Here is a 20,244-nt window from a genome sequence, read left to right as displayed (position 1 = left end):
AAGTTTGAGGTGTCTATTTGAGTTAGTTCAGGTTGAATATGCTCAAATGAGTATATTGTGCAGAAAGCAGGAAGAGCAGGAAACAGATGTATGAGAGCAATCTTAAAGAAAATTATCCTATATTTTTAAAAGAGACAAAGTACATGCAGCTCACACCCAAATAAACTGTGTACATCCCTGGTTTATATGTATAAACAGTATGGGCAAAACCATTTCAGACATGAAGAAAAATTAGTAGGCTAAAACAAATGGAAGAAAATATCATGCCATGTATTTCCTACTTTTCCTTATGTTTTGGTAACCAGAAGTGAATGTAAATTGAGACCTCCAGTTTTATAGGGAAGGTTTTAAGTTCATTCAAATTCAAATTAAAGTGAAAATATGAAATATTAAAATTTTCTTGGAGAGAGAAGTTCATAAATAACCAGATTTTAGAAAGAAATATTATAAACACCTCTTTTCTTCATTTGGGATTTTGGGATTCTAGATTACAGATCCTACAGACTATTGACATAGGTCTGGTAGCCACAGACCTATATCTCAAGTTTCTCATGTATCAGAGTGACTTGGGTTAAAATTATGTGAATCAGAACAAAGTATCTTGCTTTGATTTTTTTCCAATGTGAAATGTAAGCATTCTAAATGCGCAATTTCAGATGGCCATTTTTTCATGTCTAATTGCATCCCAGTAGAGACTTCTCTCCAGATGCATTTTAAATATTAGAATGAGTCAGATGTTGAATGTGTGATGTGTAGAAAATTCAGATTTGATATCAAAAAACTCATCAGGTAAAAGCAGTAAAATCAGTGCTCTTGAGAAAATCTGATTCTGATAATGACCCTTTGACAAAAATATGGACCTTGTGCAAACCACATTTTTGTATAGCCTTAAATCATATAGATCATGAATTAGGCTGTGCATTTTTATTAAGGTTTTCAATTAAAAAGACGAAGATTTGCAGAAAAACAGCTGTATAGGAATGGTATTCATCTGGATATATCTACACTGGGTTTATTCTGGAAAACCTGGTCTGGCATAAATATTCCAAGAGTTCAGTTTTTGGATACTCCAATCACAAGAGAAAAGGCCACCCAGGGAAATCTACTTCAAAGTAATTTTTTCACATTTATATTCCAGTTCAATCCAGAGTACAACTACATGCAGATAAACATTTTAAATTTACAGAGCAAAGCAGACTGATCTAGATCCCCCCCAGAACAAAGGGAACACTCTCTTCTACAACAGAGAATCTGCTTTTGGCCATGTGGTGCTTATAACACCTTCTGAATATTTACTCCAGGGTAAATGTGGGATACAAGGTTCTAAAACATGATAGGCTCAATTTATATTTTTTACTTTAGTTCACATTTTTTACTAAAGAAATGGCTTAGAGCACACTTTATGAAGTCTGTTATTTTCCCCTTGAATGTCTATCAAACACAACAAAAGACTTTACAATTTTATGTGCAATTTCTTCTATTCTTTCAGGTGTAAGGCTTACATAAAATATTTTGTAGTTTACAGTTACCAGAAATCCCATCACAATATACTTCAGCATTAGCATTTATGAGTTGTGTTGATTCTTGAGAGAGAAACATGGAAACCAAATTTTGATGGCAAATAAAGCAAGTTCTTCCTTGCATCTGCTCCTTGACATATTTCTACTAGCTCTTTTGAAAACACAGAAAAAGCGTGGAAATAAGTTAGAATCTTTTAAGTGTACCAACTTGCTTTTTTATGCTCCCTCTAAATGATTGTTTCATTATTCTCATCCCATATAGGGAAGACCAGCTTTCTATCTGAAAGAAACAGAAGCATGCAAGGCAGACAACTAATTCATTAGAGAAGTCATCCTCTTTAGCACCTATTATCACATCAGCAACACAGTGCTACAATCAACACTTACAAACCTGTCCTAATTTAGATCCTTCCATTAGGCACTAATATCTACTAAAATAACTATCACCAGCAGCCTTAAATAATAACATCAATACTACAGCAGTAGTTTTAAGCATTTTAGTGAGACTAACATAAAGTGGCAGGACTTATGACAATAAGTGAGTTTGCAATGCTGAACAGTTCTCACAGTTGGTGGAGTTCTGTGATTACAGCTGGGAACACCTTCTCTGAATGACTATTTTCCCTTTTGAGGAAGTTATAATCCAGATATTGAAATACAACTTTCCCTATTTTTAAGCTTCTAAAAATTTTTAAACCTCCCTGTAATTGATTTTATACCTTTATTTTTCAGTTCTTATGGTTTTACATCTGAATTAGCTCATGGCCTTAAGACAATAAAGTAACATTTATAATCTGAGAAGACATTAATGGCAGAAATAATATACAGGAAAAAAAAAAGAAATCTCAGTAACTGTAAGGCTGGGGAAATCTAATAACTGTTTTTATCTAAGCACATCAGAAATCTAATGTCAAAAATACAGCCTAAAGTATATGAGACATCAAAAAATGTACAGAATATTACACCAAAGAGGTTGGAAGGAAACAAGTTTGGAAAGAAAAATTATTAAAATTATTACTACTTGCCATTCTAGGCCTGCAAAAGCAGACTAACTGCTAACCTGTCAGAGAACAGAATAAAGCATAAGTGAAAACCTATGTGGGCTTCCTAGATTCTCAGCACTTGTGGTAAAAATGAAAACCTGATTTGTTTTCCCCTTCATTGATCACGACACTCTGAATTAAATCAACAGTGTCCTCAGATACCCTATTTCTCTAGCCCCCACTAGCTTGGCATAAAATTTTGGTATCGCAGTTAATGCATGTCCTCAGTTTGCATTTAACCTACCTTGTTGTTTAGCACTGCACAGCCACAGATTTTCCTCTGCATTTTCTGTTACAGAAAAATCACACAAATTAATGTATTTTCCTATCACTTCATGCCAGACCAGTGAAACAGGTCATTACTTCATCATCTTAATGCAGGAGGAAGCACACTGACCTCAGTGACTAGGTCAGTGCTGAGGGCAGGAGAGACCAGCAACTGAATTCCGAACAGCTGCACATTGCAATATAAATACTCACTGTAGATTTAAAAACCTGTGTGTCTCAGTCCTGAGGATGTCAGTTACATATTGTTGTTACTGATATGACTGCATTTTCAAATTGTGTTGTAAACAGAGTATCTGACTTGAGCAATTCCACTAATTTTGATCCCAGCCCATCTCTGATTTGTAATTTCACACTTTTATCTGTTCCAAGATGCACTGCACTAACTAAATGGACACACATTAATATAAATATATGAGTAAAAAATACATTAGAATAATAGTATACCACATCAGATCCTCAGTGCCTCTAGGAATCAGGTGATTTCCATATGGTCCATACTTTTTAAGCACCCAGTATAAGATTAAAATTTACCCAGAAACATTTGCGAAGCTCTAAATGATGATTATCACATAATGATCAAATGCGGAAAAATCTCATGACAAAACTAGCTTTCCTAATTGCCAGCTATAGGGAAGAAGGTGCTAAGCTGATGTATTATCAAAAAGGAAAAAAACTCAATGAAGAATAACATATCAAAATAACTATAATGAAATCTTTGAGCTCCAATAAGTAATGCAGAGATCTTACTGGAAAAAAAAAGTGATTGTGCAATTGAAAATGGTGCTCATTAGTAAGAAATGCTGATATTTAAAATAATAGTTTATATTAATTATAATTATATTATTAATTATATTATATTTTTGGGTAGTATACTAAAGAGCTTTTTTATATATTACATGTATGTTAGTATAGTTCTTAGGGCATTATAAATCCTAACCATCTCCTGCCTTTCTGAATTTCCCTATCAAATATTAAGAAATTCGTATTATAATGAGAGAGACTTCCAGATTCTACAGCAGAAATTCCCAAATTCTTTTACTAGCAATGCTGATATCATCAGAGATGAAGAAGGTCTGATTTCTATTGCCCCTGAGGAAGTTATGAGACACAAATGGGCATCAATACAATGCAAAATCCCAGGTTACTAAATCCATCCTAGAACACCCCAAGAGCTGTAAACAATCCAACTGCAAGGACAAAAAGGAAAAGACAAAACAAAATAAATCAGAGTACCTGAAGGGCTCTTGCTGAGCAAACATTGGCTGACTGCCAGAGGAAATGCCAGAAAAGTAAGGCATTCCAAAAGCTTTACAGTCTCTTTTGGCTTTTAGAAAACTCACCATTCCAGTTAAATTCTGTACCTCTCCAACTACACTTTTATTTCACAAAGGGAACATTATAAATAAAAAGATCTGTAAAGCCCAGGTAAATATCTTGCTTAAGGGACCATATGTTTTCCTAACCATACAACTAATTATTGCAAATACAGGCAGGAACGTATAGGTTGGGAATCTTCAGATATTGTTAGTAATGATCTGCTGCAAGGTATGCTATATTACAGGCTCTGATGTTTAGATAGCCAGATGGCATCAGTGGCAAAAGAGTCATCTCTTATCTGTACTTGCCTAGAAACCCTCCCCATATAAGACATGACTGGGTGAGTTCATCAGCTGGGACCCACACATTGGTTTTGCAATTACTGCACCTGAAACTGAATGCAGAATCTTGGTTTGCATAGACTGACTATGGCAGAGGACCACTGTGGTTTTCTGGTTTTGTGTTTACCTAGTGATTTGTGTGTATCTGAAAGTTTTAGTCTTAATTTTTTAAGGAACTACTGGCTCAAACTCTGAGGCATGATAAAAATGTTTAGTCTATGAGTCATTATGGAAGGACACTAGTCTAAAGCAATGCAGATCAGAAAGCTGAGGATAAATTACACAGGGAGCTGCAGATAATAGGCTTTCTGAACCAAGGAGAAATTAGGCAGCATCATTAAGAAAGTCTGCGAAACTTCTTCAGAAAAGACCTTCTTTAGGAGTTAAAAAAGCCTAGTGTTTAAAAAAACTAAAACTACATCAAAGAGCTATATTCCCTCCTACAAGTAATTTACCCTTATTTTGTCTGTAATGGATGGGCTGGAATGTGACTTAAAGTGAGGAGGGAATGGGGGGGAAACAGCTGCTACTTACTTTCACACTGTATTTACCAGTGTTCTTATTTTTAATGGCCAGTACTCTGACATTCTGGAAGATGTCAGCTCTGGCAGTCATTTTATTGCAAGATGAGGGCCTAGGTTAGGAACTGCCAAGAGGTTCAAGCTGAGAGTACAGATACAATATGGGCTCATAATTATTATCATGGCAAAGAGTATAGCAATGTGATCTGAACAATTTTGTTGAACTACTTAGGTTGTAGGTTGGTACAGTGTTAACCAGGGGTGATCTTATCCCCTTTTACAGAGAGGGCTTTCCATTTTATAGTCTCCTTTGTGTTGCACTATGAAGTTTCTGTAACCTTTCAAAGATAAAAATCCAACTAATTTGTTTTGTTTTAATTTCATTCAGTCACATTGTTCAAAGAGGTAGTAAGCAACCTGCAACCTGGGCTCATTTTCCTATTCCTCCATGACACTAAATTTAATCTATGTTACTTCCCTTTACAGTATTTATAAATTAAAACCATGAGCATGCCTTAGGCATTTGGATACTTTCGTGTATCAGTTCAGACAGATGAAACAGCTTTCAAGACAAGGCTTTTAAACGTCCTTTCAGTCTGCAGCCTGAAGCAACTAATGTGCAAGACAGAATGGAGCTATGGACTGGAAGAGTAGGTTGGGCTGTGTCAGTTGAGGAGACACCATGTCATCCTTCCAACTTCCTTACTTCCTTTATTAACAGATTATCTGCAAAAGCTTTGACTTGCCACTGACTTACATTTTGGAAAAACTGACTTTTTTCTGGCTGAGCTCACATTGGTTTAAATAAGTCTTCAAGCCAGTGATCACAATTATTAAGTTCAAAATTTTACTTAGCATCCAAACCCCACTACCAGGTGCATTCATCTCAGTATCAAAAGTTAAAATTCAGAGTAGATTAAATTTTTATATGTTACAGTATACCAGGAGAGTAAAGTTTCCCTCTTGCCAAAGCTCTTGCAGTATCAGGAATGTGAAACCTTTTCAAACAAGGTCCCTGTCAGTTAGATTCTGAACACACCAGAAAAGCAGATAACCATCATCATCATCATCATCCTCCTCCTGTTTCCACTATCATTTTAGAGGACCGATATCCCATGACAGCTTCACTGTCTTTTTTTAGTGTTAAAGAATTCATCCCCAAAGCCTGGAAAACAACTAGGAAATGTCTTGTAACACCATGACACATCTAGAAAGGTCTATATGTTTTCCCTAAGACTGGTCTTAAATATGGTTCTGATTCCAGGCTGGCATCCCACCTCTCTTTCTCTTGCCCCTGGCGTAAAAGACTGCCTATGCTGTGAACTTTATATTCAAATTTCTCCCCAATGTTCATTCAACATAAACAACAAATGCAGTTGCTGATAAAAAAAAATTAGTGCTGCAACTTTCAGAAAGGATCTTTCCAAGTTTATGCAGACAGTAGAGAGAGAATATTGTTTCCATAAAAAAAACCCTGAATGTGGGTAGGCAGAAAAAAGGGTCTGAGCATGTGCATAATGTGTACAGTTTTCTTAAGATTGAATGCAGCTCTTAAGGAGCAGAGAGAATTTAAAAGTTTAGTGTTTTCTAAAAGTTAAATATTTCAATTAAGTGTAATCCAGGACTTCCTTTCATTCACTAGCATGATTTTCATCCAGATCTTTAAAAAGCTGGTAGAAAATTTATGCTTTGTAAACATGAATGGAGGATGTTAGAAAGCAGAACACAGAATACAGCAGAATGGAAAGATGTGCCAGTCAGCACTGTGGTGACCTACTTTTATTGTAGCAAACCCATTTTTGAAGATATGTCAGTATTTTTTTAGAAAAGCAGGGACAATGAGATGTCAGCAAACATGCTGGTTATCATTAAAGATGTTGCCTGATGACTGCAAATACTTGTCTGTGTGACTGACAGGCTTAGTCAAGGAGCTCCCACAATTATGTGCAGTATCATGTTCCTAAAGGAACAAATACTGTTATGGTTTTACAGTAGGAATATGTGACACTGAGCAAGATGCCCATCTACAATAAAGGTGATGGTTTATGGATCCTAAGATTACAAAAACTGGAGAGACACATACTTTCAGATCACCAATGAGAGAGCTGCTTGAGGCCTTTTGTTTTGGCTATAGACCAAACAATTCCAACAATTTCACTGTAACTCCTATAAAAATGTTCTGTATACTGCCACATTATCTGACTTGATTAAAAAAAAGTATTTTTCACAGCCATTGTCCTTTAAATAGAAAGTCATTACCCGTCCTTATAAATAACGCACAGTCACATTCTGTCCTTGAACATTCTGTTCCCACACAGAAAACGATCCTACAACTGACTCTATTTATCTTATTTTACTTATAAAAATCTTGATCTGTGTGTTTGGAACAATGGATCATTACATGACTCAGAAGTTTACAAACTGAGGATAACATTACATGAAACTAATGCCAATAATCTACTTTCAGTAGCATTCTGAAACTATGGCCTAAACTGAAAGCAGTGGTGAACTGAGTGTTTCCATATTTCTTTTTAGGGAATTTATTTTTATTTTTTTAGGTAATAAGGGTTAATAAACTAGGATTACTTTGAAACTTAAAGTATTTTCTGGCTCATTTACTGAAAGTGAGTCAATATAATTTTATTGACCATGAGGACTATAAAACAAACTTTAGTTCATTAGCAAGTGAGCCAACAAAATATGAAAGTAACCTTGAATATATTGCAGGGCAGCATATTACTAGGCATGTGTTTTTACACTAAATTCTGAAGCTAACTGTTTAGAAAAATAATGTTTAGAAAGCACAATGAAAAATGAACAATACTTACAACCATACCGTTTAGGGACACCCAGCAATCTGGTGGGAAATCCTGAAGTAACGGTACTAAAAACTGTAGACAACCATCCCAGTGGCACAGCAGGAGCATCATTCCAATCAGATTAAAGATTCTCACCACTGCACTGGCCAGATCGTATGTCATGTGGAAAATCTGCAGACAAAAATTACAGGTGATGCACATGTTGCCAATCAGAAATCAAACTCATTTAATTCTCATCAGGCAGCTTAAAGGAAAAGAAGTGTCATCCTGAACTTCTAAAAAAGGTGAGGTTTCTAAGGCAGGATCATTAATTTGAGCACATTAATTTTAGCAGAGAACCATACTGACACACCTGACTCTTGGCTGCATGCCAGTGTTATGTAAGCTCCTGAAAAAGGCATATATTGGATAGAAGTCACCCACTAAAGTGTTTTCTAAAAACCTCCTACTCCTTTCAATTGAAGCAAGACTCACAAATTAAAAAATACCTGGTAAAGCTAGTGATACCATTACTTGCCTATGAGTTTGGTATTTAAATACCCAAAAGTTGTGGGAGATTTAATGACCCCTTCAGAAGATTCATTTTTGCATTTATTACCTTCTAAAATGCACAAAATTCTAAGTGAGGAAACAATACAAGTGTTACATTTTTTGTCTTCTACTTTTATACTTTTAATCCCATTTGTATCTACAGGTTCACCAATCAAAAATGACAAAAAGGTAGTTGATAGCTCTTAATAGCATTTTCCTAAAATGCTGATAATTCCATGGCTACTACATAGGCTACTGCAGTAGATAAATTCATATCAATTTAATACAGTAAGTTGGATTTCAATGTATTCCTCCATTCTTAAGACACAAACAATTTACATCTCAAAAGTGTCTTACAGTAGATCACACATAAAATTCTCAAAAACAACAGAGACATTTTCAAGTTTGTCATGGGTAAATTTGCTGGACAGAATTTGCATAAGGAGCATCATTCAGCTGTTGAAATAGTATGAAAAAATGCATTTAGCACTTCTCTGCTATATTGGTTTTAATGTACTTCCAATCTATAAATACAGACATACTTCATACTTCTTACAAAATTCAACCAACTGAAGATAAATATATAACATTGTAATATGCATAATTATCACTATGCAGGAGTTATATTTAGAAACTAAAGAATGTGCAGTTGGTGTTGCATAGAATTTTAAGTATAAAATACTATTTAGTAGTGTGGCTAGACATAGAAACCAGAGGATTTAGGACTGAAAACATCAGATGACTAGAGATATATGGGCATATTGGTACATGAAATTTTGCATTTTTAAATTTAAAAAAAAAATCACACATAAAAGAGGGAAAATCTGTGTCCTAAATTTTACATATCTAAACTAAAAGCAAAGGTAAAGTATCCACATTGCAAATGAGTGCAAGTACAAATATGGAGAGCACATTGTGGTATCTTTGACTTTCTGTTCATGGGACTTGGTTGTTGTTTGAAAATGGCATTTTATATTCTGAGTCCCAGAATGCAAAACCTGCATATTAGAAACATACTTCAGACCCTAACACTATGTACAAAACATGTTTTTCAGTTTAGAATATTTACAGAGAATGCATTCCAAATTTCAATTCAACAGTCATTGGAAATAGAGGCTGGTAACATAAATCCTATCCAAATACCATCTAGCTGCTGTCAAAATTGAGAAGATAACACTGATATTTAGAAGTAGGAAATGGAAATAAAAAGTCACTATTATGCATTTTTCTTGTGAAGCAATGGATTTGTGTTACAGCCATTTCAATAGCTTCAGTTTCAGTAGCTGTTATGAACCAAAATAGTGGATGTGTGCACTGTAATCATTTTATTTCGAAGAACTGGAAAGAATAGCAAGGATTACTACTGGTTTGGAACACCATCTCTCATTCAGGTTGTACTTTGTTGACATGGTTTCTATACTACCACTGCAAAGAGCAGGTAATTCCTGATCACATGAAAAGTGTCAGAACTTTTTCCCTCAAGTTTCCCATTAGGCTTTGCTGTAAGAGACCCAGGGAAAGACCTGATTGTCAAAACTCTCCAGAGTTCAAAACCCAGCAATCATATATACCCAAGGCTCTGAATCCTCATCCTGACTCTGCATCTATGGGCTTAGGAATTGTGCTGCTGAGTTTGGGCTCTTCCAGGACTGTTTTATCTTGTCACTGTGTTCTTCAAAGTCTTTGCATTATTAGTGTGCCTCTGCCAAAATGGCCACATACTGCTAGAATGCTAAAAGGTTGGAAATTTTGTATGAAACCAAATCCATTGAAGGAAATGACTGCCAACAGTCTGTGTACAACACTGCAAACTTCCATCATTTCTGAAACTTTGCTCCAGAAGTAGCTTCTGTGAAGCTTAGTGTTAAAATGTTAAAAATGCTTGAACATATCCAGGATATTATCCAGACTGCATAATGTGGTAATATTTTATCAGCATTTCAAACATACCATTCTTTTATTGCTTATCTTTTGGCTATATAGTCTAATATTTGTGTGTTCTATCCTAATAAGTGTGATGCCTCTGTGCTAAAAAAGATTACTCCAACAGAAAAATCTTAGGCAAGCGTTGGAAAAACATTTAAAAAAATCTTTGCATACCCACTCTCCAGCAAATAGTATCTGACAGTTTTTCTTCAAAAAGGAACTTGTGGAAATGTGTGTTTGGCTGGAAAAAAAATTAAATACTGCAAGCATGCACTGTTCAATGTAAACAATAATATTTGCCTATAGTATTGTATTGACATATTTACACTTAGTGGGTGGGAGGGGTGGGATGTGTTGATTTTTTTTAGACTATAGCCAAAATGCCCTTTGGACTGAAGTCATATGCTGCATGTTTCACGTTCTTCCATTCAGGAATTGATTGTGATACCATGAAGCAGGAGGAGTAAAAGAAGCCATATTTTTATAGCTGTTTTTTGGTAATCACAAATTACAATTCTCGTATAATGAGCTAAACCTCATTAAAACTCCTAGGAGATATGTGAAATGTAATCTTCTCAGAGATAAACTGGAGGACAGGAAACTAAGGCCATTCATTTGTGGAAATGGTGGCTTGTCCATCAGCTGGTCCTCCAGTGGGATAGAAAGAAATACAAGAAGACCACAAATCAGTTTATCTTGATTTTGAAGAGCAGATGTGCGCTCAAATCTCTCAAATTCAACAAGTTTTTTAACAAGATTTTAACTATCCATAACAAAAATAATTCAAACATTTGCATGCAACTAAAGTTAAACTCCTAAGCCCTTCACTCACGTAGTTAAATATAAATGCTTGGTTATCATTAAACATTTACCATAAAAAATGCCATGCAAATAAGAGAAGATTACAATCGCAAAATACATTTGAAAATCTGGCCACTTCATTTAGATTCCTAATTTCATACCTAAATATTTAGTTTAACCAGAAAGAGAGTAAATTTTGGATGACATATTTCTAAAAAGATTACTAGAATTACTTAAGATTACTGCTCATGAGAAAAAATTAAAATCCTCCTGAGAACTAACTTTTCCCACAGTTTTGTTTCATATAATAGGAAAAACTTCATAAATATTTCTCCTTTTTAATTACTACTCAACTTCATTTTAGTATTATGTTTGTCTGTATGTGTTTGGCTATAGTACTGTCATTTTTCATAGTTCCAAATACTTGAAATTTTAAAAAATCTAGCCTGTGAACTCACTTCTATAAACTCATAATTTCTTCCTTTATTAATTTTACAGGCTTTTATCAAAAGCCTGGAAACCTTAATTTTTTTTCCTGAATAACTGACAATGCATCTGACAATGGCTGAAATGGAGCCACAGATTAACAGTTTCCAGTCTTTTGGCACAATATTGCTCACAGAGAATAAGAAATTGCTAAAGAAGTCAGACTTCACATGTTTTATCTCAGTTTTCACTCACACTTTATTAATGACACTTTTTATTCCCACATAAGAAGCAGAAAGCAGACTATTCCTTCCTCACATTTATAATGGAGTGTATATATCAAATTGGTCCTGCTAACTTTAATTTCTGAGCCTGAGATGGAAAAACCTTTCCAGTCTTACCAGCCCATGTGCTTAATTGCCTTTTAGGGCTGTCATATTAAATTAATAGCACATGTATAGTTTAACCAAGTGAACACAAAAGCTGTTGAACTGCTGTCGTGGAATGCACAGGTTACCTCTTCTGCCTTCTGATAATTGGTATGTAATATTTGTTTAGTTGTGATTTTTAGTTCAGTTCAGAATGACACAATCATAGAACCATGAAAAGATGGAAAAGACCTCCAAGATTAGCAAGTCCAACTTTTGACTGAACACTACCCTTCCAACTAGTCCATGGCACTAAGTGCCATATCCGGTCATTTCTTGAACACTTTCAGGGATAGTTATTCCACTGTCTTTGATTTATAGGTTCAGTTTATATAAAAATTAATTTTTATAAATCATCAGAATTTAATTCTGATTAAATGAAGGAAAAAAAACTTTGGAATTTCCTAGAAAAATTTATTCAAGTCTCACTTCATTGAGTTAATGCAGATACCTCTTCTACTTCTCAGAAGTACTAAAGGTGCTTAGCATCACAAAGCTACCTCAGGTTTAGTCTTCAAATGAGGTCTGCAACCTGCCTTGCACAATAAGAAATGGCACTTGCACCAGGTGAGCTGAGGAGTCTGGAATGTTAAACAGCCACGGTGGGGGGAAAAGGGAGAGCTGCTCAAGTGCAGCTCTGGAAGGCATGCTGAAAGCTGAACTTCCAGCAGTGAAACTCCAAGCAAGACTGCAGGGCAAAATAACAGCTATGAAAGTGACAAGGGTTTTTTGGATTCTGTCTCTGAGTCAGCCCAAAATTATTAGTTTTATCCCTCAGAGCACCAACTAAACAGAGATTATAAATAGTAGGATCTGAATTCTCCTATCTGAGCTGAATGTTTACTTTTAAGATAGTAGCTGCAACAAAGCTTCCCCAGAAATAAAATAATATAAAAGGGAGAGCAAAATGCCTCTTTTTGAGCATTCATCTCTCAATCTTCTTTAAACCACAAAGGCTTTTTTTCTTTATCTATTTCATATTTGACAAATCAACTTCAAAAGATATTCTTCATAAATATCACTTGGGATACCACCAGTCTGATTCAACTCCTACCAAAGCCAACTTCTTTGAGAACTGCAGGTTATCACACTCTACACTGAAAATACATCTGCACAAGCAGATGTAAACATGCATTGATTGAAATGCCTGGCTATGCCCTCAGGGTAACATTTTACACTCAACTGACTCCTGATATGTGTGCTTAATTTTATAATAAATAATTTATCATTGATAATTCAGTAGTGGGAAAAGGTATATAGCATTATCTAATCCAATTGTATTTGTGACCTTAAGCTGATGACAAATGCCAAGATCTGCTTCTGCTTTAGTTGGCCCTGAAGGGAAAACACCAGTGATTTAATAAACAGAGCAAACTATTTTTAATCAAACATATTCAGAAAAAAAAAATAGCTGAGAATGGCCTATTTTATGTGACCTTTAAAATTTGTTACTTTCTAGATGGAGTCAGTCTGACATTAGGTTTTATAATAGGAGTCCCATTTATTCCAATTCAAGGAAATGTACAAATAGAAGCCAGCTTCTGCTGATCAAAAAGAACAGAACAACAAAATAGAAATGTGACAGGTTAAACCTGGAAGCATAATAGAACTACTTTGCTGAAGGACCATTTAGGCAAGACTTGAAAAGGTCACATATAACCACAAAAGCAATATTTATTTAGGATATTTAAGTTCTGCAATATTTATTTACCATCTATATATTCTGCAAATACTATATAAAAATACTGTAAATTGGCCAGTGCTATACTAAATATTAACTCTCACACAGAGGTCATGACTTCACTATTAGAATGTGTGGTTTTGTTATCCTCATGTGATAAATGTGTGGGACCTGTCTTGACATCTAAATAGATAGTAGCAGTCACTTTATCTCTACAAGAAAAAAGCAAGCAAATGACAAAGGATTCAGCATTCTGAAATAAAATCACCAGTGCTAATTCTCACTTGTTTTTACAGAGGTGGAGGTCTCATTCATCACTTATACTGATGACACAAAGTACCTTATTATATAGACTAAGCATTTATCTCAAGTGAAGCAAAGTAAAAGCAAACCAAAAACATTTCACAGCTGTCAGAAAGACATAAACATAGAATACAAACAGCCTGCCTCTGTGACAAAGTTCAGCTGTAACTCTTCTTAAGTCATAGTACTAAACTGAGTGTGACCATATGGCAAATAACACTGGAACTTGAACATGAACATAGAGACTGATAGTTTTGGCAGCTAGAAGTGTAGGTCTGTTCCCACTTCAGCATTATTTCAAGCATCAGCATCACCTGAGCTTCAGCTCAAGCTTCTTGATGGGTCAAATATTTCCTCTGACAGCATCACTGAACTCAGCTGGAGACCTCCGAGCATGGAGCTGAGCTAAAAGGAACATTTATTTTCTTTCATAATTATTTAGATCTTAAAAAGAAGGCAGCTAGGAGATATAGCCAGTCTGTAAATGGTCCAAAATATTATTTTAGATTTTTCTTACTAGCTGAGCAAGAGGAACTATTTCTTTTATTAATGTGAGGATGTACTTTGGCAGCAACAAGAGAAAAGAAATAAGTTATTCCCCTTCAGTCTTTGCCAAGGCAGGGATTCCCACTATGCTAAAAAGGCAGTTGAACAAGCAATGTGAATCCTAAAAAATATCACTGCCCACAACTTTTCAAATATCAGATACCTGACTGCATCTTTAGAAATTAGTATCAGATTCTGAAGTCTATATTCCCCATTTTTAACACACTTATACAAGCAGTTTTCATCATTAGTGGATCTGAAACAAGCAATAAACACCAGACTTACATTTACCAAGAAATCTCCAATGAAATATATCTAAACGCAAAGCCAATGCAGGGAGAACCTTAGGAAGTAGCAAATTCTTCACAAAAAATGCACGCTTGTTAAAATATTCTACAACATTTTTGATCATTCAAGTCTCTCAAACCCTGAACCCAATTTTATTTTCATTTTTAAGGCATAACTTTGGTGGCAATTACACTCTACCCTCAGCACACTAGGTCTTTTCCTAAGAGAGACAGGTATTTAGGAGAGAGAACAGAGCAGTGCCCTGACTGTACCTTACATTGAAATGGGTGGGAAATGATCCAGTCCACAGGCCCCTGGATCAAATGGTGCAATTCAATCAAAATGAATAAATACAAAGCAGCTACAATGCTTTCTATGCATTTATAAATATTTTTACAATCATCACTGTACAAATGGGACACGTGTAACCAACTTCTTTCAATCTCAGTTTTTTCCTGACCTTTTCAAATTTTTTTTAAGGTAGTAATATTTTTATCTTCCCATCTCCATGAATACAAAATGAAATCAGATACTTTTTCATAGTATGTGAAGTACCAGAAGATTGGATGTACACAGAAACTTGGAATTTTTTACGTTTACAAAAATTGTATCTGAAACTAATGCTGTAAAACAAATTTTTCAGTAGATCTGTACATCACGTGTCTCAGTAGATGCAGATTTGGGAAGCAATGGAAACTGAGTGTAGAAAAGCAGAAAGTTTTCTCTTTTGTGATCCTAACTGCTCCTCAAAGTATCACTTTGAGATTTAAGTGGATGGTTCATTAAGCACAGTTCTTTTTACGTGATGCCTTCTCCCCAGCTCACATTGCCAGATAGCTGAGTTTCAAATCAATTGTCCTAATTATAATAGGGCGGTGTAATGATCTCATTGAAAACAACAGAAATAATGAAGAATATTTCTTCTGGGGAATTTAAGCTAATGTCTTTCTGAAGCTGATGAGGTTAATCTTCCAAACATGGAAATAATGGGCAAAGAATTGAAAATTAAAGTAATTACATTAAATTTCCTGTGGAATAAAAGTTCTGAGATGAAACTGGTTCTAAATGCTTTCTTTTAATAGCATGCAATACCTTCCTTTTGAAAAGCCCAAGAAATGTTGCTTTCTATTGCACAATTGTTTTAATGTTTATAAATTTGAGTTGTTAAGAATAAATTTAAGCTGTGAATGAAATATGTAAAATTCCATACTGTATTGGAATCTGAATTTTGCTTTTGCTAGTAATTTAATTGAAGAGTTCATAAGTCAATAGTTACAAAAAAAATCCAACACTATCAGTACAATTCAAGGTATTTGATTAGGGCACAGTATTGCATGAAATTTGGAACTGTTCAACAGTTGAATGCTTAAGGCCCTAAACACATGAAATTCATTTGCTCTGATGAAAATCCTACAATAGGCACTCATATATCATAGTAACTCAAAGGCATAAAAATCCAGGAAATAACATGTAGAAGTACATATGTGAATAAATAACTCTTCCAGTAATGAATCAGTGAGTTGTGATCTAAGTCAATGTTTCACAATATTGACAAATTATCCTAAAAATTATATAGCTAATTGAATGAAATAATACAGAACCTTTTCTGTAGGAAGTGAAGATCATTATGCAAAAATGCACAAATTGTGCAAAAAAAAAAGTTTACAGGTAAAATCTTACTGCCTAAAGTAAAAAGTGACACTAAAAGTCACATGGAGGACATCTTTTAGAGTTTTAAAGTTTTAATTAAAAAGATTGCTGGGCAGGTACAAAGAACACACCAGAATCAAAATCTTAATAACTTGCCTCAAAAATCACCAGCAGAATTTAGGAATTCAGTTGCATGATAAAGAGCAACATACAGCCAATGAACCAAACCAAACCAAACCAAACCAACAAACAAAAACTAACAAACAAAACAAACACAAACAAACAAACCAAAAAACCACCAACATTTTAAAGAAGTTATGTTTGGAAATTTGAAAATGATAGTCTCTTTTCAAAAATACTATGTTTATTTGGTTTAGTTCATAAAACTACCTTGAGCTGAATTATTCATATGCTGAATTATTCTATTTTTCTGTGTCCAACAACTGATAAATACATGGCTACCATTATTAGGAAAAGTGAGAGCATGTTTGCATGCACACAAACTTGATTTGCTCACAGCCCTTAATACTCAAATTTTCTATAGATAGCCTGTCAGCCTAAAAAAGTGAGAGACTGAGAAAAAAAATCTGAAAGACAAAATAGACATATAGGTATAGGTAGTATTAGAAAAGAGGAAATATAGTAAGAAGAAACAAATGTTCTTTCATGGTCTTGTTTGGGTTTTTTGATTTTTATGTATTTTCTATCTATTTTAAATTGACACTCGTGTCTGATGGTTAAAATTGTTCTGCATTCAATAGAGAATCAACTTAGATTTTACATTTTAATGCTAGCAATTTTAACAAGCTGATGAGGGGCTCTTGTGGCTAGATTTTTTCCATTGTTTTTTGATAAAATAAATTAATATTAAATAATTAAAAAATTTAACATGGTTGTTTTATTATGCAAAGGTATTTTGAAAAATAAGACTTCTTTAAAAAGAAAACTGTTAGTGAACAGTAAGCCTAATGTGTAAGTTCCTCTCACAGTTTACTATAATACAGTCTCTCAAAGTTTACGTTTGGTAACTTTTTTTTTCTTTTTTGACTAGCTAACCTCATGAAACACAATGCCTAATGGGAATAATGGAAAAAGATAGATCCACTAGACTGCACATTCCAAAAGCTGACTCTGGCTCCCTACCAGAGCTCTTGCTGACATTGGAGTCACCCCAGGTGACCACCTGAGGTCTCTCTGCAGAGATTTGGTCTCAACATTTCATCGTTCCAGTCAGATTTTATGTGACTGCCCAGTCTTGAGAGATCTGCTGTTGAACACTACACAAATAAACATCTTTTGCACAATTAATGGCTTTCAGCTGGCCATTCATGTTGTAGTAGACCACACACCCCATTGCTTCTCCCAGGAAAACTTCTGCCCTCTCAACTGTTTTGATTTCATGTATCAACATATCTGCTGATCTTTTCTAGATGTTATTGCCAGATTTCATTCAGACAATATTTAAACCCAGCCTGCACTTGGTGACAGGAACAACCCTCTGCGCACTCATTCCTTGCACTCTTGCACTGATCTACTGCTGGGGACTGTCTGTGGGATTGTCTGCAGCCTTTCCCAGTGGATCCACACGGACACCAGAAAAATCAGCTGTGTGCTGCTCCACTGAAGTACATGCTCCATCCTGTGTTCTGCAAACCTCACAGGTTTAGCAGCCAACAGTGAGCTCTTTCTGGTAAATATCCCACCCAGACCACAATGCTGAAGGCTCAGTAATTTAGGCTGCTTTCTTACAGCTTCTAATTTATAAAAGTGACAGAATTTTATCTGCTTTCAAGAGCAATTCATGCAGCCTTTAACTCTCTGATCCCCCATCTCCAGTTCCAACCTGTTGCAAGCACACCAGCATTGAAAGCACCTTCACATCAGGATGGTTGGTGGTTGGTGCAGGTTGGTTCTTGTGTTAGCTCTTCTTTGACACCAGGGTTCAATGCTGCGCTGAAATACTGCAACACTGAGCACAGCACAAAGCAAAAACATCTCTCATTTCACACTTTTTTTAACCAAATGCATTTCACTTTTTGGTTTCTTAGGGGAATTAGCATGCTAAGCCTCACACAGCTTTTATGCAGTGGCCTCCTTCTGCTTTGTCCCCGAAGCACAGCTGGAATCAAACTGGCTCATGAGCAACAGCATAACTCATATGTGGCAATCTGGCAGCCAATGGAAAAGATGTGGTGAAGCAAAACTAAGAACTTGAAGCAAACATGCTCTTCTTCTTTGAATTATCCCATGTGTCCCAACTTTTTTAATTCTTCCTCAAACGGAAGGAAAACTTTGGAACATTTCCTTGGGATATTTGATTCCATTTACATTGCAAGAACTTTCTTGTTGCTGGCTGAATACATTCCTCTACAATACAGGCTGCAATCAACCTTTTTCCTTCTCCATCAGTCTGTTTCTGTCTAGTCCTATTTTACAGCTCTAAGCATACTGATGTTTTCCTTTTCTGGTTTCTCTAGGTTGCTTATATTTAAAAGAAAAGAAAGATTTCTAAAAAAATAGAACATAATTATTTTTAAGAAAAGAGTATTCTTACTTCCCTTTTGCCAATTATAAGCAATTCCAAATTAGTACTGAGATTTTGGCTCACTTTATATTTTGAAAGGCAGACTCTTCTGTTACTAAACATCTGGAGGGAAACTATTTACTTTCAATAAGTAGATGAGAATTTCCCCCTAGTTTCTGTGCTTTCTCTTATTCTTGTTTTCCAGAGCATCCCTGCAGTACAATTTCAGTTCATCTATTCCATGTTCTACTTTTTCTACATCCTGTCCCTGTGCCATACCTTCCTTTTTCTTTTATATACTCCAATAGAGGACATGAGTATTATATCAACAGATATTCATAAAAGAGTCTCAAGTCCAGAATAAGTAACACTTCCATCCTTTTTTTAGAATGACTGTACCCAATGGCTACCATGAAAAGGTCAGTAGTTCAACTACCACATTGTAGCAATATTGCCAACTCTGAGCCAGTACTACTGTAATTTAGGTTAGTCTGTAAAACCTGTGATTCACTTAAAAATATCCTTTGGGTTGTTCATATTTGCATGCCTACCAAACTTCCCTCAGAAACTGATGGCTAAAAATAGTTATGAAAAATAAAAAGAAAATAGTAATAAATCTGAGATATTTACAAAATCACTCAACTCCAGGAAATGGGACAGAGAAAGAAAAACATTATTTTAAGGCCTACAATAAAAATGCAAGAGTTTGCAAGTTTTCAGTGATATTTTAATCATCTCCCTTTTACTAACTTAATCCTAAATTACAGGAACCCTTTGTTTCCAGAAGGCTAAATCCTGGAGCCATTTATCCTGTGCGCTCCCTGTGCTGCAGATTACATTTCTGTGACTGTGCTGTGACGGAGAGTGAACAGCAAGAACAGTATTTACGCAATTGCAGAGTGGCAGTGGGATGGAGAGGTATTTATATCATTGCATTTGGCAGCACCAGCACTAGATGCTTCAAGTGTTTCCAAAGGCTGTAGTACAGCTAATAGCCCAGGAAGTGAACAGTGGAGAACACAGAGGTGGCAGGAGGGAGGAGAACCAATATACGGTGAAAACCAATTCATCATGCATGGAAATGGGCTAAGATTGTGCATTGTTCAGGCAGTGCCATCAGGAGCACTGCGTGACAGCACCTCACACGTGGTTGAGAAGGATGGAAAAAGCAGCACTGAAGCACCGAGCAACAGAAGTGGTGAGTGCCAGGAGGAGCACCGGCCTGCTGCCTCTACTGACACTGTCTGTTGTTGATTACAACATTTCCAGTTGGCCAGGTTGGCCCATGTGC

The 20,244-nt window shown here is 35.4% G+C and overlaps 1 protein-coding gene across 1 annotated transcript in view; it reads right to left on the bottom strand.

Moving 5' to 3' along the window:
* HCN1 (hyperpolarization activated cyclic nucleotide gated potassium channel 1) overlaps positions 1-20,244 on the bottom strand; it is a 194,746-nt gene that overhangs the window by 84,380 nt on the left and 90,122 nt on the right. The window contains exon 3 of the mRNA XM_066569615.1: positions 7,859-8,020. Coding sequence (XP_066425712.1) covers positions 7,859-8,020 — 162 coding nt within the window. The remainder of the gene's footprint in view (positions 1-7,858; positions 8,021-20,244) is intronic.

The sequence above is a fragment of the Molothrus aeneus genome, chromosome Z, assembly GCF_037042795.1.
Source record: "Molothrus aeneus isolate 106 chromosome Z, BPBGC_Maene_1.0, whole genome shotgun sequence".
NCBI classification, from domain to species: domain Eukaryota; kingdom Metazoa; phylum Chordata; class Aves; order Passeriformes; family Icteridae; genus Molothrus; species Molothrus aeneus.
The sequence above is the reverse complement of the archived record's forward strand: the minus strand, read 5'-3'. Positions and strand labels throughout refer to the sequence as shown.